Source organism: Pagrus major, chromosome 5 (genome assembly GCF_040436345.1).
Source record: "Pagrus major chromosome 5, Pma_NU_1.0".
NCBI classification, from domain to species: Eukaryota; Metazoa; Chordata; class Actinopteri; order Spariformes; family Sparidae; genus Pagrus; species Pagrus major.
The window spans coordinates 636,815-662,447 of NC_133219.1; the positions used below are offsets into that span (position 1 = coordinate 636,815).

Sequence of the window (25,633 nt, forward strand, 5' to 3'; positions counted from 1 at the left end):
ATATATATATATATATATATATATGTTAAAAAGGTGTTGAAAATGTTAATAATAATATCTGCTAGCTGATCGGCAGTTTTTTAGTACACAACCAATTATCTGGACCAGCAGTCTTATTTATATTCACTCTCAGCAGAGTTTTTCTCACATCCACTGTGGTTACTGAAAAAGAGGCATGGCTCTGCAGACAGTTGTGAGACAAATATCAATGATACAAATATTTTTTTTTTAATAAACTGTGTTATTGTCTGGTTAGCAACCAAGTTATGAATGTTATTGGATTGCTGAGTAGTACTAGCCTGCCAGCTACAGTAATTTGCTATTTAACCGTGTGATTAGTCACTATGTCACCACCTATTTTATCGCTGTTTCTCTCCTTTCTTCTCTTGGTTTTTTTCCTATCTGTACTGACATTTTCTCCCCTTCTCTTCTGCTTTCAGTCTCTTTCCAGCTGCTCTTGCCCTGACATCATACATGCACATGCACCGGCTGACACTGACAAACTCCCTAACCTTTCCCTGACACCAACCCCAAACCAACCAGACCCATATGGCCATGAACCCTGAGGAGATGGAGCTTGGCCAGGAAGTGATGGAGGAGACCGATGCTGCTCCTTGCCACCGCCACAACAACCACAACAGTCGGTCCCACAACCACAGCAACCAGGAAAAGCGATATAGACGCTGTGAAGCCCCTGCTGGAGTAAGTGCTGGCGGTCGAGCCAGGCCACCACAGCAGCGCAGGCCACAGGAGGAACAAGACATGGAGCTACAACATGGAGCTCAGTCTCCACAGCCCCAGCCAATTCCCCGACCCGCGGTGACACGATATCGCAGACAAGGGGACAGCGAGGCCCGGATCAGAGCCCAGCAGCAGAGGCACAGACAGAGACAGCAGAGAGAGGCCGAGAGAGCACAACAGTTAGCACAACAACAGGAGAAACAGCTCCATGCAGCGAGGACCCAGGAAGATGAACGAGAGAGGGATGATTCAGTGCTGGCCCGTTCAGCGAGCACTGAGAGTGGCTTCCACACCCATACTGACCGGGCTGAGGGGGATGATGGTCTGGTGATGATGTCTCTGGAGCCTGAGGGGCAGCCAGAGGCGGAAGACGAGGCGGGGAACTACGGAGTCCAACTACGGCCAGAGGCAGAGGGGTACACTGAGAGTGCTGAGGCTGAGCAGCAACATGTCCATCCACATCCTAACTATCCTCCTCAGCCCCCGCCCCTACCACGTGACCCCCTGCCAGATATCCAAAACCCCCAGAGACAGGATGAAGCAGAGGAGATGCTGAATGCTGGCTACTCAAACTACGTCTACACCCAGCCCCTCAGCCACACTGGGGGACGGCCCAACATCTTGGCAGGTCAGAGCTTGGACAGTTTAGATGCTGGACTTGTGGACGAAGCCTACTCTGAGCCATATGATATTTACTCACTCTCTGAGCATGTTTACGAGGAAATCTGTGATGCCCCCCCATCAGTTTCATCTGCTGCCAACACAGCTGAGGACACAGAGTCTCTTCAACAGAGGAGGGCCGGCTTCCAGCTGTTGGAGGGCCGGGTGGGAGGTGGAGACTACCATCAGCAGGAGGCAGTAGGCTCCCGCCTGCGCCACTACGATGAGCGCTCAGATGGTGAATCTGACAGCCCAGAGAAGGAGGCTGAGTTTGCTCCATACCCACGTGCTGACAGCTGCGACCAGGAGGAGGACATTGATAGCATCGTGGCTGAGGTCAAAGAAAGCCTCAGCTCTCAGAGTCTTCATTGTGCTGCCGAAGACACCATAGATGAAGAAAATGAACTACCGCAGGATGAAGGAAAGCCCCAACCTGAGCTCCAACCGGAGCCTGAAGCATTGAGGAACAGTCAGGAGAAGAGGGATGCCATATCCCTAGCCATCAAGGACATTAAGGAGGCCATAGAGGAGGTTAAGAACAGAACAGTGAGATCTCCCTACACGCCTGATGAGCCTAAGGAGCCCATTTGGGTCATGAGACAGGACCTGAGCCCCACTGCAGAGTGTGACCTACAGCCAACACTGGGGGCCGATGTAAGTACTGCAGCTCTGACTATTATTGATCAACTTGTATCGGGTAACATGGCTGTTCTGGTAGTCAGCTGTTGCGCGCATATGAATGTGTTACTTTTTGCACATTTACTATGTAAAGCCAACAGAGGCCAGAAATATCCATTAATGAAAAAAATATCACACCACATATCATTGCAGACTCCACACAGCCAACCTCCGCAGCATTAGTTACACAACACAACTCATCTTGCTCAGAGTCTCAATGTGTCAGACACAATAACAAGCTGCGATAAAGTAAGCTGAAAGGGTACACTGGCATTCCAGTTCAACAAATTGCAGCTCAGAGGCAAAACATCACAACATATCACCTCTGTGTGGGACAGAGCACACATGTCAGCACAGAAACACAGACCTGCAGGAATCCTCTTTTAAGCTACAGCTCAGATATATTCTAGGTTGTATGTTGTCCACACAGGAGCTGTTTCAGCCGTCAACATAGAGCGTCTGTTCAGGCTTCGTGTGTGTTTTCTTCCCTATCGTATGTGTAGTTAGAGTGGTTGTGTGTGCAGAGCAGCACTGTAACTGAACCCGTCCTGTTATACTTGGTTTTGAGATTTCCACCTTCAATTGATTGGACACGTCAGTGAAAACAACATTTAAAAGATTTGATTTCTTAGTCTGATGTTTTTTTATCCCCCTGGCGCTAATAACAGTGGAGCTGAAGATACGTTGTGTATATGCATTTCATTTGTGATCATAGTAAACAAACAAGATTTAACATGTGAGCTTTAGAGGTGTTGTATGTGTATATTTTTGAACAGCGCCAGAATAGCACCTAGTCTCAGAAGACAGCAGTGAGTGGTGAACAGATGTATAAACGATGTCTATGCACAAAAAGCATGCATATGCCTTTTCCCACACATAAACTGATTCATAAAGAAAGAAGGTGCACTGAGAGTGTATGTACCTCACGCAGTGCCGGCCCAAGCCTTTTGGGGGCCCTAAGCAGAATTTGATTTGGGGCCCTCCTCCCACCACCGCGGAGTCACCTGTGCTTGACAATTATTGACACAAATGTCACACTATAATGTTACATTATATATTGTATTAATACAGTGACGGAATATGAACTACTGTCCTCCTGGGCACAGATGCATAATGACCCCCCCCTACCTTATTTGTATGAAAGTGGGTGCAAATAGGGAAGGGGGGTCTGGGGGCCCTCCCCCAGAAAATTCTGAATTTGGTAGATGTGATTTCCTGTGTTCTGGTGCATTTTTGGGATGGCCAGCTGGAGAAGGGCAATACCTAAATTCGTTCAGATTCATGGCCTTTTGCTTTTTGACTTATTGAGGTAGTGACTTCACGCAACGACTTGGGCTTCAGGGACCCTTGACCTCTTGGGCCCGGTAGGCTCATTCAGTAATCCATCCTTGCTCACATGCCACAAATGTTTTGGGGCTCCTGGCCCCTCTAGACCTCTGTCCCCCTGGGCTTGGTAGACCCCTGTATTAATATAGTTGTTATTTACACCAAATCAGTCACCTTTTAACCTTAGAGGGTACTAAAATCACAAATGAAAAAGTGTGGTTTACTGAACTTGAATTGAAAAATAACAAAATACAACAGCAGAGATTGCATTTGTTGTAAATAAGTGTGGTCAGGTCATAAATGAGGAGACCGGACACAGTAGAATAATTATTGTGGGTCTTTTATTCTCCGACTGCAATTTATAAAAGAAACAGCATTAACACTGCAATTTTGAGGATTTGAGTTAATCAGTGTCAAACAAACAAAATATTTTTCCTCACTGTACGTCACACTGACGGTAAACCTCAGTTAGCTTATGAACTTCAAAAGCTTATCTCTGTGTCCTAGACATTTGCTCCAGTTAAAAGTGACTCTAGACTTGACTAGACACTCTAGACTTGACTATACAACAGTAGTGGCTCTTTCTGAATAAATAAAATAAAAAACAGAAAAACAAATACATACATTTTCCCAGCCACATAACTCATAGTCACATTACAGCATGTTCTTTAGTTCACAGAAAACATACTGTAAATTACACAAATGAACAAAATACATTTTCAAGTAAACATTCTTGCATGAGCTTAAAACACATTTTGTGAATAGTCTTAAACTCACTGGCACTCCTGTGTGCAGCTCGTGCGCCAAATCACACACCTTGACCTCAATGCGCTCTATCTCCCCTCTAAATTCATCAAACACATAAAGATGGACACAGTTTATGCAAACAGTTATTCTTGTGCTTTATCTATGGGGATATTTTTCACACGCAACATCAAAATACACACCTCAGCAGTCCGTCTTTCACTCCCACTACTGCTACTTCCGTGTAACTAAAGCGGGATTTATGGTTCTGCGTCAGGTCGACGGCGTACCTACGCCGTAGCTACGCCGTAACATGATCGCCGTGATTTTTCATTTATAGTAGTGCGGCGGTGTCTATGCATCGCGTGGTAATTCACCGCCACAACGCTAGGGGGCGCTGAGTAACGAAACCGCATGAATTCGTACCTGGAGTGTTTACTTTCCGGTTAGCGGGGAGTGAACACGCCTGGTCTCTGGTAAACAGTACATTGAACAATGGCGACTGAGCGAGAGAGGATACTTTTGGAGCTGGAGCTGATCGATATTGAAGAACAAATGCTTCTAGTGCAAATGTTAAATACCAAACGAAGGAGAAGACGTGTGAGGAGGTGGTCTGTACGTCCTTTGAACGCTGCGACCCGGAAATGATGTAACGCGGACCAATCACAGCCCTCGAGGTCCGCGTCGCATGTCCCTGCTGTCTGCGCCGTTTCGACGCGTAGTTAGGATTTTTGGGAGGCGCGCGTCAAGTGACGCAGATGTTCGGCGTAGGGGTCTGCGTCGACGGCGTAGCTACGGCGTAGGTACGCCGTCGACCTGACGCAGAACCATAAATCCCGCTTAACTACGCGTCGAAACGGCGCAGACAGCAGGGACATGCGACGCGGACCTCGAGGGCTGTGATTGGTCCGCGTTACATCATTTCCGGGTCGCAGCGTTCAAAGGACGTACAGACCACCTCCTCACACGTCTTCTCCTTCGTTTGGTATTTAACATTTGCACTAGAAGCATTTGTTCTTCAATATCGATCAGCTCCAGCTCCAAAAGTATCCTCTCTCGCTCAGTCGCCATTGTTCAATGTACTGTTTACCAGAGACCAGGCGTGTTCACTCCCCGCTAACCGGAAAGTAAACACTCCAGGTACGAATTCATGCGGTTTCGTTACTCAGCGCCCCCTAGCGTTGTGGCGGTGAATTACCACGCGATGCATAGACACCGCCGCACTACTATAAATGAAAAATCACGGCGATCATGTTCGCCGACGCCTAGGCGCACAATCGACGCAGAACCATAAATCCCGCTTAACTCTGCACGGGAACGCCGTGATCCCATGATCTCCCGCGATCTCGCGCAACCTACTGTTGCGCCGCTCTTAAAGTGACAGTGTCACCTAAACAAAAAGAAACTGCTAACACAGTAATAATTCCCTACAGAATAATAAAACACTGTCTTAACAGTCTGAAAACAGTCTTGGTCTCTTGTTCACCTGGCTACACAAGCAAAAAAAAAAAAAAAAAAATCTAGTTTTTTTCTTGATTGGCCGCTTAGTTCGCTTATGCCTTGGGCCGGCTCTGGTCAGACCACACCAACCTCTGAACTCACATTTCATTTTTATCTCAACTACACACCTGTAAAGTTACATGACTGCATCTTGCATGGTTGTGATGCTGTGGTGCTGACAAAGATCTGTCCACAGAAGCATAAACACCTTTCAAAATACTCAAAATCACTTCTACAAAAGGTGTCACCAACACAGCTGGCCATGAGGACACACACAGAGACTCACAAACTGAAGACACTACCAGCTGACACTGTTGCAGCTGGTTCAGTGTCACTGATTGTGTCATTTATAAACTTAATTTAAAATGTATGAGTTGATCAATGATTTGATCATTATTTATTTTACATTAGAGACATAACTTTCATGTTAATGATCTCTTTATTTGATCCTGAACTATGGAACTTTGTAAAGCCTGTTTCAGTATGAGCTCTATAGATTAATCATTGCTCATCCTTCTGATGTTAGATAATGAGGACTGAAATATAACCACCATTATGGTTTACAGGTACATGTGTGGGCACAGCACTATAAATAGCAACAGTGTGTTTCTGTGTGTAATGACAGCTGTTCTGATTCTGCTGGAGAACCTCGTTTGTTGAAACACAGTTGGTTCCACTGCACCGCGCCTCTTATTTGTAGTGAAGTATTGATATATGATATACAAACGATGTTAAGAGGGAATTCTACATCCATTTATGGATGAATGCAGGAGTAGAAATTAAGTTTGTGCATGTGCGCCTGTTTCCACAATGATTTGAGATTTATAAAACAAAATCAGGACTGCATACAACTTCATAAACCCCAGGATCCAAATGGTCCCTTCAGAAATCTTCCCAGCGCCTGTCCAGCATTAAGTGGAACCAACTTGTCTTTGGATAGTGCTGTCCCTCAAATTACACATTATACAATACAGCTGTACTAGTCATGATGATTAATACAAACATTGTACTCAGCCTGAATAGAAATCCTCCCCCCATGATTTATTGAGTGAGGGTCAGAGAGAAAGGTAAAGGGCAAGACAAGCTGAATAATTCAGTGAGGATCCAATGACAGAATGACGAGTCTTGTTTTCCTGTTGACATCAGCATGATCAGGACTCACCTGCAGCTTGGTTTAGTAACACTTCTGCTCTAAACTTCTTATTTAGATTAATGTGTCCACAACACACAGTGTGAATTACTTTGATGAATAAATATGAGATGATGTCACACTGTCAGCAGAGCAGAACCAGGCCAACAAACTGACCCAACCTGTTGATTCCATGACGACTCCTGATACATAATCCGGAGTGTCACCTAAGCAGCCGACTCCCAGTCTGTAGACTCCGGTGTTACATTTAACATTGCACTGCCACTCTCAACACCAGTTCATCTGGGGAATTGGTTGAGGTTCTGCTGGGTTTGTGCATTTACTAAAAGCCATGGAAAACTTTTGGATGTATCAAGTAGAGAAGCTTGAGGAAGAACAAGTCAAGCAGAGGCAGCAGAGTGAGCGACATGATGAAGACGAGGTGGGCTCAGTTTGAAGAGTTTATGATGATGTTTCCATCAGTGTGGACGTGATGGTTTGTATTTGTAGCAGTGGTGGAATCAATTGTCTCAACTTGTGTGTTTGTAAGAGCAGATTTCTCATTGTTTTGTTCCATATTTTGGAAATAAGAGACGTATTTATCGACGTAGATTCAATCATCTTAATGCCTCGGTACAAGAAATGGTGTCTCATGACCATGACATTGTGTTTAGGTCTGCTGACTGGACTCATAAGTTTGTCATTGTTGGTCTTTTCTTTCCTGAGATGCCTCTTTCTCTCTCAGCAGAGAAAAATAACTGAATGAAACCCCTTGATAAACCAGCATGTAGAGAAGTCTGTCATCTTGTGACAGTGATGTTGGTGGAGGAAGTATTGATCCTTCACTTCAGTAAATTAACAGCACACTGTAAAACTGCTCTGTTTGAAGAAAGTGCTGCAGTTTGCGTTTTTCTTAAGTAAAAGTACAAATTAACATGGTTTACTTAAAGTATAAAAAATACAAGTATTATTTATTTATAATGTATGGAAGTGGAGCTATTTTAACTACTTTATATATTGTGATGATAATTGTAGGAGAGTCAAAACTACTGTATTTATCTCTGTACTGTCAGGTACTGTAGGTGAGAGGAATCTGTCATGACTGAAGAGATGAATGCATCATTCAGTCCCTCCCAAATAGATTTGTAGTGAAATAGATTTTAAAGATAAAAAATGTCTACAAATGACTGGACCTTGTTAAATATTCTGTTGCTTGTGTACTTGCATTGTTTCCAACAATGTTCAAACCCAGAGAAATCTTTAAGTTTATTCAAGGTGAAGTCAGCTAACAAGGCTAAACATAATGTTCTACACAATTAAAAAAAAAAAAAGGACTACAGCTGACGAGGGACAGGAAGCGGGTTGAGAGAAAGCAGGGGTGACATGCAGCAGAGGAACCCTGGGCTGGTTCTCTGAGCTACTGGGGCATTACCAATGGTGGCATTTTAAATGTATCGCAGCAGTGATGCTCTGTAGGATCACTTAGCTGTGTGTATCATTTGGGGGAAATAATCAGGTTTGATAAGAGAGAGCACAGTTTTCCATGCAGTGTTTCATTTTACATGAGATTTGTGGAGTTTTGACAAAATGTTTTCAGTTTGATCAGTTTTGAGAAATTGAGCTAAAGTTTCAAGAAACATATTTAAACAGTTGGGAAAAACTATATTCTGCACACCTTTACTGTATGCCATGGCTTTATATCACTACACAAACTGTGTAGTGATATAAAGCCATATTCATGAGCCCTGTTTATAGGTCTCTACTGTAAACCACTGTATAACACTTGACGTTGCTTTTTTTGCCTCCTAGCTGGCAACAGTTGTGGCCCAAAGTTGTAATGCTTTCTGTCTGTCCGTCTGATTCTTGTGAATGTGATATCTGAGAAACACCTGGAGGAAATCCCAGTTCCTCAGGCACAACTGTCCTCTGGGCGGTCAAAGTTCAAAGGTCACTGTGACCTCACAAAACATTTCTTTGGCCATAAATAAGAATTTATGTGTTATTATTATGACAAAATGTCACACAAATGACTAACAGGATAAAACGATAAATCCTAACTCATCACTGTGACACCATAATGTTCTGCAGAAAGACTTTTCTGGCCATTATTCAACACCATGACTCAGGAACAGAAGGGACATTGTGACTATATTTCACATTTGGTGAGATGCTGAACTGGTGACACTAATCTTTGCAGCAACATCCATATTCGGAGCATTGTAATCACCACAAGATTATTGGTTTTGCTGATGTTGATCTTCAACTAATTGTTGTTGCACCATGTGATGAAGCTCTCAGTGAAGACAGCATTCACTGGAAATTATTCATACATGTCAGAGTAGTGATAACATCCATTTCACCAACAACTACACCTAAAACCTTGTATTAAAAAAAAAATCCTTAAAAGTCTGCACTACATAGACTATATGAGTCTTGACAGGCATGGATGAAAACTGCAGCTGGACTGTTGGTGAGGAACCGCGAGGTGGTGATTCTAGTTCATGTTTCTCACACTCCCCTCTGTTGGTATCCGTCTATAAAACACTTCCAGTTGTACCTGTGTGTCCAGGTTTGAAATCTGCTGCATGTTACTGTTGAATTTTTTAACGTCCTCTTTCAGTATTGGGATGGAGACAGAGATCTCCCGGCATGGAGAGATGTGAGCAGAGAGAAGTGAGAAAAGTGTGTTTTGAACCATTCCAACAAAATAATAAAAAGCAAGGAGTTGAACAAAATAGAGAAGATAGACTCAAACAGCCTCCTACAACAGACATACAGCCTCCAGTGTATCTTACTGTAGCCTGCTAGATTCCTGCAGGTCTGTGTTTCTGTGTTGAAGACATGACATGTTGTGATGGTTTGCCTCTGAGCTGCGATTTGTCCTGTCCAGGTATCAGTGGTCCCGTTCAGCTCGCTTCATCACAGTTTGTGTGTTTGTGTTTCTGCTGCCTGACACATTCAGACTCCGAGCAAGATGAGATGAATTGTGTTGTGTTACTAATGCTGTTGGTGTTGACTGTGTGAAGTGCCTGCTCTGATGTGAGTGGTCTTGTCTTTCTGCCCTTTGTTGGCTCCCAGTTTTCTTTCACACTTCCACACAGTTGCACAACAAAAGTTGGTGCACAATTAATAACCTTTGTGCTGAGTTCACTTCATCATTTTGACAAGCGTCAAATTAAACTCTTTCTCTCCTTTAGGCTTTCCAAAATGTCATTGTGTCATGTCAGTTGATTTATATCTGCCTGTTAGACCATCAATTAAAAAACCTGAGCCTGAGTAAATGATGCTTCATTTGCAGACATCTAGCTTCTCTTCATTTAACTTATGTATTGCTGTTTTGTCAACAGTGGCACCTGCTAATGCTAGAAGGTTATATGCTAGTCACGCCTGCGTGGCTCATTTTGTGCTCTGCAGCTCTTGTTTACATCTAAATTCACAGAGATAAAAAACTGAGATGCTCTCAGACCTGTCCCTCAGTGAAAACCAGTTCCACAGTTTCATATGCACCTGGTCCTGGCGCACCTGGTCTTGGTGCACCTGGCTCATAAAGGGAATGGGACACTTGGATTGGTTTAATTTATGTTATGGTGTAAACACACCCATGACTAATTCAGAGTCCAGATACAACCTCACTTAGCGACCAGATGCTGTTTAACTAGCAGAAGGGCATTGGACCACCCTGAACCCACTGGCAGCATACGCTTTGGACCAGTCATCATTTACTGTTTAAACAGGGACACTGTCTCTGTAGATTGATCCCACTGTACATTAGTGAGTGAGAAAAAAAAATCTGGTGATCCAAATCAAGTCTCATCTCAATGGTTTCAACTTCTGTCAGCCTCATTTTTCAGGTTTTAGTGTTTGTTATTGTAATACTCATTTTGCCCACAAGAGGCACCTGTTCACCTGTTCTTAAATATAATAATAAAAACAGGAGAGAAATTTTTTTCCATCAGACTTAGAAAATGGATCCCTTTTTTTCACGTTTCTCAGGACTTCTGTACCAGGGACACCTGGATGATCAAAAAAGTTCACGATGACTCCGAGATTTCTGCAGCCCCCATTCAAACTGAGTTGAACCAAAACAATGAGCTGAAAGACACTTCAAAGCTCCTCAGAAATAAAGGGAATCACCCAGGAAGTGATGTCCCTCTGTGGGTTTAACACCAAAAGTGACCCCCTTCACACTGCATAGAGCCATTTGATCCACCGAGAATATATAAAAATATCAAGTAGTGCAGCTTTAGATATAAATTATATGATTGATGTCAAGTATGTGAGTATCATAAAGCTCAAATTCTAATGTGTAGTGTAGTATGAAGGCCTGGAGTAAGAAAGCTCAGTTAACCTTAATGGACTCTGCCGTGTTGCATAATTTGACCATAAACAAAACCAATATTCCAATCAGGACATCAGGATACAAGGATCGACTCGACTGTATTAACAAACTGCGTGTTAGCATGTTGCTAAACGCATCAGAATCAGAAGTGTGCCTTTAAATGATCAGGTGCTGATGAGCAGAGAATCCAACTGGTTCATATTCCACAATACAAGTGAACTTCAAAAATAATACAAAAAAATTTGAACAATAAAAGGCAATAGTTACCACAACTCCACAATACAAAACAATAGTAAACATTAAAATTTAATTTCCATTAGAGAATGAGATACAAAACACTTATTTGGTGTTTGTTTGGCAGCACATGGTACATTTGTGTTAACGTGGTGTTCTGATTGTATTCTGCTGGTTTCTCTCCTGCAGTCTCTTGATTCAGGCTCACCGTCTCCTCCAGGAGCAGAGTCCTCCAGCAGACATCTGCTGCAGGACGACAGCTTTGAATCGTCTCCCTCTAGTAAAGAGGTGTGCCCAGCATTTTACTCTTCACTATATTCACTGCATGGTGTCTAATTTTCACTTTTGCACACAAGTTGAAGTAATATTTGAAAAACTCTTTCTTCTCTCCTTTTTAATAGTCCAGGAAAAGCCTTGCATCCTTCCCCACATATGTAGAAGGTGAGTGATCATCCTCTGGTGCTATAAAGCAGCCATTCTCAACCTTGGGGTCCCGACCCCAATTGGGGTCGCGAGATGATTTCTGGGGGTCGCCAAATCATTTTGGAAAAATATACATTTATTTATTTATTTATTATTTATTTATTTAATTTTTATCAAAATTAATGTAGCGTCCGACCGGACGTTAAAAGGACGATGAGCGGTTGGTCTCAAACAGGCATTTTATTACTCAAAACCAGTCACTGTCGGCCGTAACTACACCAAAACAACAACAACGAACCTGTCCACTAGTCTCATGTCTGCCCTTCTCATTCACACATACAAACACAGCTCTCTCTCTACCCCCCCCCCTCACCTCATCACCACATAGGGCCATACGCGTTCACAGAAATCGCAGAACTTAAACTTAAACTTAAACATTAGGCTACTTAAACATTATAACAGTAGCCTAAGGGTCGTTACATTAATATTAAATCACATAATTTCAAACAGAGAGTTGTTTTAGTTGTTTTCTGCCTCATTGTTTGTCCAAAATTCATTGTATCAACTCGAGGTTTGTATGATTCTGATCTGTGCGCGTGAGATTCTGGTCAGTGAAGCACAGTGGGGGAAAAAAAAAAACAAAGAAAAAGAGAAAAAAAAACAGGCGCGTTGTTGTTTTAGCCACAGCTGCAGCAAGTTTGCTAGCAGGAAAAATGGAGCGATGGCTTAAAAGAAAAAGTGTTCCAGCACAAGACAGTCAGCAGCAGCAGCAGGGGTCCCAAGATCAGCCACCAGAACCACCACCTGAGAAACGTATAGCACTGGGGCCGACCCCGGCGGCTGATAAAGGTTTGAGGCTCCGTAAATATCAGCCCGACTTTTTGAAATATGGCTTTTCCTGCACAACAAAAAACAGCATTGACTACCCACAGTGTGTCATTTGCTCTGAGGTGCTGGCACAAGAGAGCTTGAAGCCAGCAAAACTTAAAAGACATTTAGAGACAAAACACAGCAGCTTAATTGATAAGCCAATTGATTTTTTTCAGCGCAAGGAGCAAGAACTCAAAAGGCAAAAAACAGTGGTGAGTGAATATTCTACAGTCCCTGCTAAGGCCCTGGCAGCTTCATATGAGGTCGTATATCTGGTGGCTCAATCGAAAAAGGCTCACACGATCGCGGAGAATCTCATCCGTCCCGCAGCTGTAGCAATGACAAGAGCAATGCATGGGGAGAAAACATCTAACACTCTTTTAACCATTCCCCTGTCAAATGACACCGTGGGGCGCCGCATTCAGGACATAGCAAATGACATTAAAGATCAACTCATTGACAGAGAGAGGAAGAGTGGAAGATTTTCCCTGCAAATTGATGAGTGCACAGATGTGTCAGGAGATGCGCAGCTGCTGGCCTTTGTGAGATACAGCTACGAAGGGAAAATGCACGAGGATATGTTGTTTTGCTCATCAATGGAGGGAACATGCACTGGACGGGACATTTTCAACAAGCTCAACTGTAACATACAAAAAGAGGGACTGAGATGGGAGAGCTGTGTATCTGTGTGCACAGATGGAGCTGGAGCTATGCAGGGGGCAAGAAAAGGTTTGAGGGCCTGTGTGTTGGAGGTAGCCCCCCATGTGAAATTTCTGCACTGTATGATCCACAGGGAAGCACTTGCTGGCAGGTGTCTCGAGCCAGAGCTTCGTGATGTTCTCCAAACATCAGTTAAGATTATTAATTTCATTAAATCACGGCCACTGCAAAGCAGACTCTTTGCGACACTCTGTCCTGAAATGGGATCAGACCACGAAGCACTTCTCTTTCACACAGAGGTCAGGTGGCTTTCTCATGGCAAAGTTTTAACGAGGCTCTTTGAACTGCGTGAGGAGTCCGAATATTTTTATCAGACTGTAGTTCTCCCCTTGCTGACTATCTGACTGACCCAAAGTGGGTCGCGAGCCTCGCATATTTAGCCAACATTTTTGACAAACTAAACAGCTTAAACTTGTCCCTACAAGGCCCAAACACAAATGTCCTTATCCTCTCTGATAAGGTCACGGCATTTAAGAGAAAGTTGGAGTGGTGGGCTGTGCGAGTGGAAGGGGGAAGTGTTGAAATGTTCCCTGAGCTTGATGACTTTATGGAGAGTTACGACATAACCATTCAAACTATGAAAGGAATTATTGCCTCTCACCTCAGGAGCCTGCTTGAAAGTTTCAATAAGTACTTCCCAAATGATGACACGCCGGAAAAGTACGACTGGATAGGCCAGCCTTTCACCACCTCCACCGCGCATCACCTGCCATCAGAGCTGCAGGACGCCCTGCTAGATCTCTCCTCTGACCGCACATTACAGACTGCTTTCTCGGCATGCGCACTGGAAGAGTTCTGGTTGTCAGTAGCAACAGAGTACGCAGCACTGTCAAAAGCTGCCACCGATGTACTGTTTCCATTTGCATCCACATATCTGTGTGAAAAGACCTTTTCTGCGCTGACATACATGAAAAACAAATACAGATCACGACTCCTCAGAGTTGAGAGTGATCTTCGCGTGGCCGTGTCTAACATTAAGCCAAGAATGCAGCTGCTCTGTTCAAACAAGCAGGCCCAGCCATCACATTAAATAGTGGTTGCAGCTATTTGGCTTTGTGAAGAAAACAAAAGAAGAAGACGTTTTATAGAGTTAGGAGTTTTTGTTAACAAAACGATGTATGTTGCTCTCAGCAACATAGATGTTTAAAATGAAACATGGGCTGTTTTTCTCCCCAGTGTGTTAAGGCTTCCTAATTAGCACGCGCTGGTTATCGTTTTATTTCATTAAAAAGAAAAATAAAGTTTGCGTTATTTGTTTACATTTTAACCGGCTCAACTACCAGCAATATAATGGGATGTAGTCACGTGAAAAGTTAGCCTCTTGATGCTGCTTTATGTTTTTCAAAAAAAAGTTGCGGACAGCAGTGCATCTTAAATTGGGGGTTGCGACTCAAAAAGGTTGAGAACCACTGCTATAAAGGATGCTGCTCTCTGCACATACACGAGCAGACAGCACCTTATCTGTTGTGACTGTATAAAGTAGGCAGGGACACTGCAACATTTCTTTTCTCTTTAATTGAATGAGCAGGAGGAGGAGAGACACAGATTACTGACCAAACACTATAACAGTGATGACTGTTGGAATACAGAGCTATTTAATACTGTATACTATATATAACAAGGGAGTAGGTTTGATTTTGAGATTGGTGGGGACAAAAAAGTGCTCCAAGGCAGCCCTCCTGAAAGTTGACGTGTTTTTGCATTAGCAATCATAATTTGCTGCTCTCCCTGCCACTCTCCCTGCTGCTCTCTCCAGGTGGACCAGTTTCCTTAGGAATAAACCACAATATAAATTTGACAACTGTATAGCAACTACTGTAAACACATACACACTAGTAATACATGATGAGGCCTCTTAGAACACCAGACTTGATATAAAGCTCTGATTTTAAAGCCACATAGGTGAAGCGTTTTTCAGCTATTCAGATCATCATCACACTAACATTTGTCACAGTGCTGAATCTCATGACTAACATATCCATCATTATTTAATCTCACCTGTGAATTTCCAGCCTCTCTTTCAGCTTCTCCTCCTCCATCTCCTCCAGCTTCTCCTCCTCTATCTCCTCACGCCTCTCCTTCTCTACCTCCTCCTGCCTCTCTTCCTTCATCTGCTCCAGCCTCTCCTTCTCTACCTCCTCCTGCCTCTCTTCCTCTACCTTCTCTGGCCTCTCCTCCTCCATCTCCTCCAGCCTCTCTGCTGTCTGTCACCTTACAAAAATATGTTGATGCATGACATGAACAGATACATTAGGGATACAATGATCATAGAGCTTGATGGTACAGTTATTGCCTGAGCAAAAAAGGCTTTTACTAAATATTAAGATTACTTAATATTAATTAATTATATTTTATAATTATAAAATCACATGATCATCTAGAATCTGAGGTTTTACTGTATTTCCACCACAAATTTTCTTTATTTGTGTTTTTAAACCGTTGCTATCTTCTACACAAATACATGAAAATAAGAATTAAAAATAACTTTAAAAAAGTGTATCTCTTTGGTATTAAATATTCTCTTTTATTCAATATCTGTATTGTTGAGCCTCTACCTATACACCCTTGAAGTAACTTACACTTTGACTCCTAAAGAAGTCTCTTATATCCAGTTTTCTTTTCTTTGACATCCTTCAAATCCTATACAGCACACACGCAAACACACACGTACACGCACGCAAACAGACACAAACACAAATGTAAATGACACCACTGATATTAAAATCCATCTAGCTGATGTGACCCAGGAAGAACAAATGCCGAACATGTTGACAACTTACACTCGCAGTTGCAGATCATGCACTGCTTCTCGTCCGGTCCAACTAGCAGGTTGCAGGTAGCTTTTACAAGAAGGAGTGACAGTGGGGACAGCCAGTCACATGATGTAAGTTAGCGAGAAACCGGCAGCCGATCAGGGAGCGGTATTTAGGTTAGAGGCGGGACTTCTAGCAGAGACCGACATTTAACCCTTTGTGTGCCATAATCATTGACTAAACACTACGGACAGCGGGTGTATTGATAGTGACCACACAGTAGTGGCTGAATATTGGTAGGGACGTGTCCCTAGCGTCCCTACCCAATTCTACGCCCTTGATATATACTATATATCACATACAGCAGTTTTAAGTTCAGCTCATTCTCCTGACTGGTAACTATGACCTGTTGTCAATATACAAATATAGATTGGTACAGTTTTTTAATCTCAAAGTGGGAGGGGGAAATGTGAGACTGAACCCGTCCCTCCCTCTAGTCCCAGGCCCATGTGACCCAGAGGACCTGATCGATGGGATCATCTTCGCAGCCAACTACCTGGGCTCCACCCAGCTGCTGTCAGACAAGACACCATCCAAGAACATCCGCATGATGCAGGCACAAGAGGCCGTCAGCCGCATTAAGGTGAATGCACAAGTATACACTTAGTCACAGTCATGTAGAGTCTGCACACACTGATTTACAGTATTTTACCCATTGTCTGTCTGTCTGTCTGTCTGCCTGATGTTTGTAATGTGTATCTTCTCACAGAGTTTGACTCAGTCCGTGGATGAATACTGCTGTTGACTGTAATGTTCATGTGTTTATCTATGACTGTTTCACCCCCCACTCCTGTCCTGTCACATGACCAGGGTCCTCCTGTCCTCAGTGCACCCACCAACCAGTTCTGTCAATAGCTCAGTGACGCAGCATTTTTCAGCCTGTAATAAATGCCCATCGCCTTCAGCTACTCACGCACGCACGCACACACACACACGCACGCACGCACGCACGCACACACACAGACTTATTTGTAGCTTTGCCATAGTGACTCTACCACTCTGCAATTTTGAAAGTAATAAATAAAAAAAGCTTATTTCTCTTCCAGCTCTTCAGATGATATGCAGATTAATTTATGTCTACAATCGGCATTATTGAAAGATCATGATCTGAAGTAACCTCGTGTTCATTATATTTGATATTTAGTTATGTTCATATTGTTAAGGTGTATTTCAGTACAGACATTATAAGGGAACATAAATTGCAGAGGGTGTTGTTGAAAGATGAATTAGACATGTTCTTCGTGAAGACCAGCAGTGGATTTGCAACATCATTGCTGCATGTACCATACTGCACCATACATGCAAGATGCAACACTTGTATAATAATACAATGTCACTAATAGAGCTGATGAAGATATGTCTCACAGATTAGTCCAATTAGTTTAAATGGCTTCATTTCAGTCATCTGAGCTCGACAGTCACAGCTGAGCAGATATCCACCAGATACGTCAGTTACATCCTTCAGTGATGGCAGAACCTCCTCCTCATACATCCGTCACTTCTGACTCAAACACATCAGTGGGATCATCTCTGTCACATTACTGGATTTCACCCACTTTTAACACAGACAGAAGCAAAATTCTCATTCATGCTCCAGACTCCACTGTTGTAAATCTTCTTCACTCCATTACAAAAAACCCAACTAGTCTAAACTGCAGCCGTTACAATTCACTATGAAGCTGGAAATGTCAACACATACCATAGATTCTCTCCTCACCTCACTAACTCCTTGTTCCATTCAGTCAGACTGCAGATCTTTAAACTGCTCAGTCCGTACATTCCCAACTTCACACTCAGGTTAGAGGACGGGGGCGATCTAAGAAGTCCACTAGCAACAGAGCAATTTTAATTCAGGCTCCACATCCTGTGGAATAATTTACCACAGTAGATCAGAGAGACAAACAGAGACGCCTTTCTATTAAGACTGAAGCGTCTGTGTTCAATAATTCAACTCTGACTATAAAACTTAAACCTTCCTAAAACTGCGTTCTTCTCTGTTCTGATCTTTTTTTCTGTATTTTGTTTTTATGTGTAACCCATTAATTCATTCATTCATTCAGTCATTTTACTTCAATTAAATTTGAATAAACGTATTTACAGTTTACTATATAAATATTAATATTATATTTTAGGGACTTCCGGTGGGCTTAGACCAAGATGGCGGCGTGATTTGATCGCTCCACACAACCTCGCAGACTCTAATATAAATCCCTGGGTTATATTTACTAGTTCAACAGCAACCATGTCAAAAACCGCGTCGAACAAGGACAGTGATATTTTCAAGCGTGCAAGAAGTTCGCAAAAGCAGAAAAATGAGCCAACAATCGGGAACAAGGAGCAGGCTAGCATGGACCAAGCTTGCATAGCCGCCGTACTAACAGAGCTACAGGCACTTCGTGCGGAGTTCAGTGAATTTGGCTCCAAACTGGACGGAATAGACGGACAGCTCTGCAAGATGGCCAACTCCGTTGAGGCTCTAGAAAATAACATGAATGAGGTGAAGCGGGACGTAGCATCCAATATTGCACTGATAGAGGAAGCCGAAACAAGCATCATGTCAACAGAAGAGAAGTTGGAGACCAGCATGGCGGAGCTTAGTAAAGCTTCAGGACGGATCGCATACCTTGAATCCAAAGTTGAAGACATGGAAAATCGAAGTCGGAGGAAGAATCTACGTATGTCTGGACTCAGAGAGGGAGAACAGGGAAGCCGACAACTGTTGGATTACGTGCAAGAGATGTTGCCTGGCTGGCCGGGTACTGATAACTCCATCACGCCGGAAAGGGCTCACCGTACACTGGGCCTGGCAAAACCGAACCAAGACAGAGCAGTCCTCATACGTTTTTTGAAGTTCCAGGACCGGGAATTTGTTTTCCGCTGCTCCAAAGTACGTGACATCAAACACAATGGAAGCCAACTCTCCTTCGCCCAAGACTTCTCCGCTGAGACAATGAGGCAGAGACGTGAATTCAACGCAGTCAAGAAGCTGTTTATTGATGCTGCTGGCTCCTTCCGGGGGTTCCGACAAAATCCATGCAGAATAAGAGTACTCCATAACGGTAAGATTCACCTCTTCTTGTCGCCGGAGGATGTGGAGAAATTTCATCGTGGACTCTGAAGTGACGGCATGGGTTTGTTTACAAACAGAATCAGCTGATGCCTGTTGACGATGCACTGCACTAAATAATGTTGGAGAGGTTGGTACTCTCGTATCCATGAACAGGTGATAGATATGGTGCACGAGGGTACTATAATTTAATTTAACCCAGTTATTTCCAAGGCTTAACTTTAAACTCTATGGACGCTAACATAGACGGATAACGTGGGTTTGTTTACATGTCGGGTTAATCAGCTGATGTCTTTTGATAGGTCATTACCGTAAATGTTGGAGAAAAGGACTAGCGAAGTTTGGACTGTATTTTCTGTCCAATGTTACCTTAAACAGTGAGTAAAGGGCCCAGAAGTTTTATGTTTACTGTTACTTGCTTGAGGCTCATCGTTCAACAAATACATGACAACTTATTATAATATTTTGGGCACAGTGCTTGAAAGGAAAGCATGTTTTGAATTAATTCTCTGTCTTTTAAATCCATTATTTTATGTTTTATTTTTTTAAGGAAAAGGGAAAAGTTTTAGTTAATTTCTTTTAACTACAGAACTAAGAAAGAACCATTTTTGATTTTTGTTATCATCATTATTATTAAGCTACTCTGCTCTTTTTGTTTGACATGTTTAGTTGCAATAGCCATTCAGTTAGGGGTATTGTTTTGGGGTTTTTCTGACTGCATGGTTTGTGGACATCATTCATGGTCTGCCTGGAATAGGTTTACCAGTGAAGCTGCTCCTCAGTTATGTGGATCAGCATTAAGTCCTACAAATGTTACAGGTTTTGGAGGGAGATGAAGGAGAAGGGGGAGGGATTAGAAGGGTTCAGGGGTTCACATTGTTATGGGAGGATGTTGTTAAAGTCTCCCCAGGTATGTGTATATGTATGTTTGGTTTTTTTTGCAGTAGCAGCCTCTTTTTTCTCTTTTCTTTTGTTTAAATAAGTATGTATCATGACTGTAACTCCTCTAACATAAAAATAATGAGCTGGAATATCAGGGGGCTTCGGAAAATAACAAAATTAAAACAAGTTATGAGTAGGATTAGACATCTCAAATCTAAAATCATATTTTTGCAGGAAACTCACCTGCAGACTTAAAGCGCGTACAGAGCAGATGGCCTGGCCAAGTAATATATGCATGTTATAATAATTATGCAAGGGGAGTGCTTATCCTTATTCATCAGACAATACCATTGCAGATTGTTAAAACTATTCAAGACCCAGGTGGAAGATACGTTATCGTCCAATGCAATATCCTATCAATGACATGGAACCTAGTGAGTATTTATGGTCCCAATGAGGATAACCCCAGTTTCTTTAGGAATGTCTTTCTTGACTTGTCTACCATGAACGGATTTTTTATTTTAGGAGGGGACTTCAATTGTGCTTTAAATCCAACAATAGATTGTTCAATGGGCCACGACACGGGTAAAACTCAAACTAGAGAATTACTGAAACAGTTTATAGAGGGCCTTAATCTAGTGGATGTTTGGAGAGAACGGAATCCTGATAAAAATCATTATTCCTGTTATTCAAGTACATATAAATCACATTCCTGCATCAATTATTTCATTATTTCCAGAGAACTTTTACCCAAGGTTAGCGAATGTTGGTATAATGATATCGTGATAAGTGACCATGCTGCTGTATCACTCAAAATCCAAATTGACAAAATTGTCCATAGCCCACCTAATTGGAGATTCCAGGCGAGATGGCTGCAAGACCAAGCTTTTGTTGACACTATTGGCTCTAAAAATTAACAGCTTCTTTGCACTAAATACTGATGAAACTAGTACTTGTATCAGATGGGAAGCATTTAAAGCATTCATCAGGGGAGAGATTATTAGTTACACCAGCTATAAAACAAAACACTATAAAATGGAAATGGAAAATTTGGAAAATTAGATCAAAATATTGGAAAATGACCTATATGCAAAAGATGATCCTTTAAAACAAAAGGAATTGATTATATTGAGAGCTAAATATAATAAAATGTCCACAGATGAAAGCGCCAAAAGTTTAATGTGGTTGAAACAAGGCTACCATGATCAAGGAGAGAAGGCTGGAAAACTTTTAGCCTGGAGAATAAAAAAACAACAAACTGACCAAGCAATAAATAGTATTAGGACACCGCAAGGGACTCTAACAATAGACCCACTAGAGATAAATACATGTTTCAAAGATTTTTATGAATCCCTATATAGATCAGAATGCAACCAAGACTAGGATGCACAGGAAACATTTCTTGATCAGCTTCAGTTTCAGTCATTATCTGACGACATAAAAAATGAATTGGATAGGAATGTAACAGCCGAGGAGTTGTCAGAAGCAATCCAAAATATGAATAGTGGTAAGGCACCTGGGGTTGCCTATATAATTTTATAAAACATTTAAAACTAAATTGGTAGAGCCACTTCTAAATATGTTTAAAGAATGCTTCCAGGAAGGAACTCTTCCACCCACTATGAGACTAGCTATGATAACCCTCATCCAAAAACCAGGCAAACCATCCACAGAGTGCTCGTCATTTAGGCCAATCAGTCTGATGTGTAGTGACACTAAAATACTTAGAGCAAGAAGATTAGATCCACACCTTCCTAAACTTATACATAACGATCAGAATGGGTTTGTACGAAATCGTCAAGGTTTCCATAACATCAGAAGAGTCCTTAATATATTACATGAAAAAGCTGGTGATAAAGATACAGCGGTACTGTCATTAGACGCCCAACAGGCATTTGACAGAATAGAATGGCGCTATCTTTTTAAATTGCTACCACGATTCGGATTTGGAGAGAGATTCCTTAGATGGATTCATGTTCTCTATACAAACCCAGTAGCAGAGATTCTAACCAATAGTGTTGTCTCAAAACCATTCAACTTGCAGCGTTCAACCCGACAAGGCTGTCCACTATCACCGATGCCATTCACTTTAGCTATCGAACCTCTCGCTATGGCTGTCAGGGCCCATGATGGCCTCGCGGGCATCCAGATAGGCGAACATAGGATATCTTTGTATGCCGATGACGTCATCCTTTTTCTGACCAGGCTTAAGGATAGTATTCCAAATCTAATTACATTAATTCAAAAATTTGGAGAGTTCTCTGGATATAAAATAAATTTCTCTAAGTCATCACTATTATTTCTAAATAAAAATGAATGCCTGACACCAACTATAAAGACACCGTTTACAAATGCAAAAAATGGTTTTACTTATTTAGGTGTTAAAATTACACCTGAAATCAAAACTATTGTATCTTCAAATTATGACTCGTTAACAGAAAACATAACAAATACATTAAACCGCTTGACAGTGATGCCAATTTCAATGATCGGCCGTGTTAATATAATAAAAATGGATATACTGCCAAAATTCCTGTACCTTTTTCAATCAATCCCACTCCCACTTCCCAAGTGTTTTTTTGATAAAATTAATAACATTCTTGCTAAATTCATTTGGAACAATAAAAAAGCTAGGCTGCGATTGACGTTGCTTTACTTGCCGTATGAGAGAGGTGGCCTTCGTCTTCCAAATCTGCGGTGGTATTACCAGCTCAATTACACTCTGCTTCGTTTTATTTTAGCTCAGATATTCTTCAAGCTTGGGTAGATATTGAGCAAGCAACTACATCAGAACTACCCCTCAAGCTGTATCTATATTCAGCAGATCTTAAACATTGAAAAAAAAAGACAAAGAATCCTTTTCTTAAAAATGTCATTGACATTTGGCATCGTGTACACCAGCATATTGGAGACATCCCTGCTTTATATCGTTTTTCTCCTATATGGGGAAACAATGATTTTACACCAGGTAGAGGTGATGGTGGTTTCAAGGTTTGGGCAACCAAAGGTGTGCAATGTGTAGGGAACCTATACAGAAATGGCAAACTACTTACCTTTGAGCAAATATGTAAGGAGCATGATATACCAAAAAAACATTTTTTCAAATATTCACAACTGAAACATTTTATATCATCAAAAAATAAAGACCTAATGTTTCAGCCACCTTTTGACAAATCTTGAAAACTTAATCATTACAAATCTGGCTAAAAGGGGTCTAGTATCTTTGTTTTATGGGACTTTGATATCTCATGAAAAGGAATCATCCAAAGACAGATTAGAAGCATGGAAAGTCGATACTGGGGAGGATATACTTGAAGAAGACTGGGAAGTGGCATGCTTAAAGGCACAGCAAAATACAATGAATACAAGATTGAAATTGCTCCAATATAAATGTCTAATGCGAACTTATATCACCCCTGTAAAATTGAATAAAATCTGTCCTAATATTCCAGATATTTGTTGTAAGTGTTTAGAGTAAAAAGGAACATTGTTCCATTGTGTTTGGGAATGCTCAAAAGTACAATCATTTTGGCAGAGTGTGATGGGGGCCATTTCCCAGACGGTGGGTAAGAATGTTCCCCTGCAAGCCAAACTCTGTATCCTGGGTATATACCCTGAAAATGTGGTCGTCATTTCTAATCAATCAGTATTGATTGATTTTGGGCTTCTTCAAGCTAGAAGACTGATCGCTCTTTTCTGGAAAAATATACAATTGCCCTTTTAAGTTATGGTTGAAGGAGATTGCAACATACCTTGTGTTGGAAAGACTTACATATATTGTTAGAGGGAAAAGAAAACAGTTTGTTAAACTATGGAAACCTTTTTTGGAATTTTTGGAGGATGAGAATGTTGTAATAACTTGAGGTCTTCAAATTACCACTGCTGCTGCTTTTTCAGTTATTATTTATTTATTTATTTTTTTCTCTTTTGATCTTTTCATTGTTTTGTTGTATAGGACATTTATACATTATTGCTATTGCTGTGGTCATTGTTATTTGTATGTTTTTCTTATATGTAAAAACTTACTATTATATTGTTTAAAATATATTTATATTTTAGATAGATGTTTATTGGCGACATGTTGTTGCATTTATAGCTTCAACAACTTAGATAACTTACCTTAATGATGTGATATGTGATATATGATATACTTTAACTGCAGCTGTCAGAAAACTAACAGCCTGTGTTGTGATTAATGGGTAAAAAGTGGAAGGCAAATTACCCAACAGTGACACAGTCCACAACAACTACTCTCGTCTTAGTGTGGTATCAGTGTCTCCCGTTGTGTTGCATCAGTGTTCCCCTGTATGACATGAGCTGTGACCCTCCTAAACATGTCCTCATCTACCAAACTCAAATACTTTCAGATTATGTTTTGACACTGACCTCTAAAATGTCCAGCTAAAGAGACCTTTAAGACATCCTCATCATGTTCGTGACACACATATTCATAACATCAGTACAAACAATCTCCTGCGCAGGAACACACATCTGTAATGTGAACAGTAGAACAAACTCAGTCCAGTACAATGTTACTACAGTATGATAACAGCCCCTCTGTGTGATCCAGTCAGTCTCTCCTGTGCACTGCTCTAACCCATGACTCTCCTGTCTGCTTTATTCCATGCCTGGCAGACGGCCCAGAAATTAGCCCAGAACAAGAAGAAGGTGCAGTACCTACATATTGTCTCGTCCTCCACACTGCTTCTGTTGTTCCTCTGCTTGTCTCTTTGTCTCTTTCTGTCTGTCAGTATTTATCACTGTCCTGTCCTTTATGTCCTCTTCTGTCATTCTGATCAATTGTTGGTGTTTTCCTGAATCCAGCAACCAGCTTTGTATTGATGGAGGCGATGTTCATTGTTTTGGTCCCCTCCCCCATCACCATCTTTTCATTCCATATCAGACATTTTGATGCTACATTAATTTGGAACACCAGAGTTTGTGTCAAACTGGTTACCAGTCTGTGATGGAGGATTACAGTTTGCTGGATGCAGGAAACAGCTGTAATCTTTCTGACACTGTGAGGCCTGACTGGGTTTGTGCTTGTATTCAATGTGCTTTCCCTCTCTGCTGCTGAGTCTGTATCTGTGGTGATGTATGACTGTACTTAATAACCTACATGCTCATGTTTGCTAACCTAAGATTCAGGTGATAATGCAAATGTGACCAGTACAGACACAGGTCTGAGATGTGAATCTCATCATGCTCTGTGTAATTACACATTGCAGCAAGATAAATGCTAATGTCAGAAGGCTAACATGTTCACCATGATAACATGCTGATGTTATGCAGGTAATGTTTACCATGTTTACCTGCAGCGATGAAGCATTTTTGGAACCTAACCCAAACGTTAGCATCGCACTGGTTCCCTCAACAAAAAGCCCATGGGAATTTTGAGTTGTATTCTGAATTACTGCAGAAAATAAACTCTGTGGCGATGACAAGTTTATGATTCTTACATGTTTGTTCAGCAAAGTATCTTCACAAATAAACACCACTTTATGATT

General features: G+C 41.7%; 1 protein-coding gene across 1 annotated transcript in view; it reads left to right on the forward strand.

Moving 5' to 3' along the window:
- The first annotated feature begins 555 nt into the window (after nt 1-555).
- apba1a (amyloid beta (A4) precursor protein-binding, family A, member 1a) overlaps nt 556-25,633 on the forward strand; it is a 32,949-nt gene continuing 7,871 nt past the window's right edge. Inside the window, exons 1-5 of the mRNA XM_073465648.1 lie at nt 556-2,055; nt 11,541-11,639; nt 11,753-11,792; nt 16,615-16,760; nt 24,762-24,794. Of these exons, the coding sequence (XP_073321749.1) occupies nt 556-2,055; nt 11,541-11,639; nt 11,753-11,792; nt 16,615-16,760; nt 24,762-24,794 (1,818 nt within the window). The remainder of the gene's footprint in view (nt 2,056-11,540; nt 11,640-11,752; nt 11,793-16,614; nt 16,761-24,761; nt 24,795-25,633) is intronic.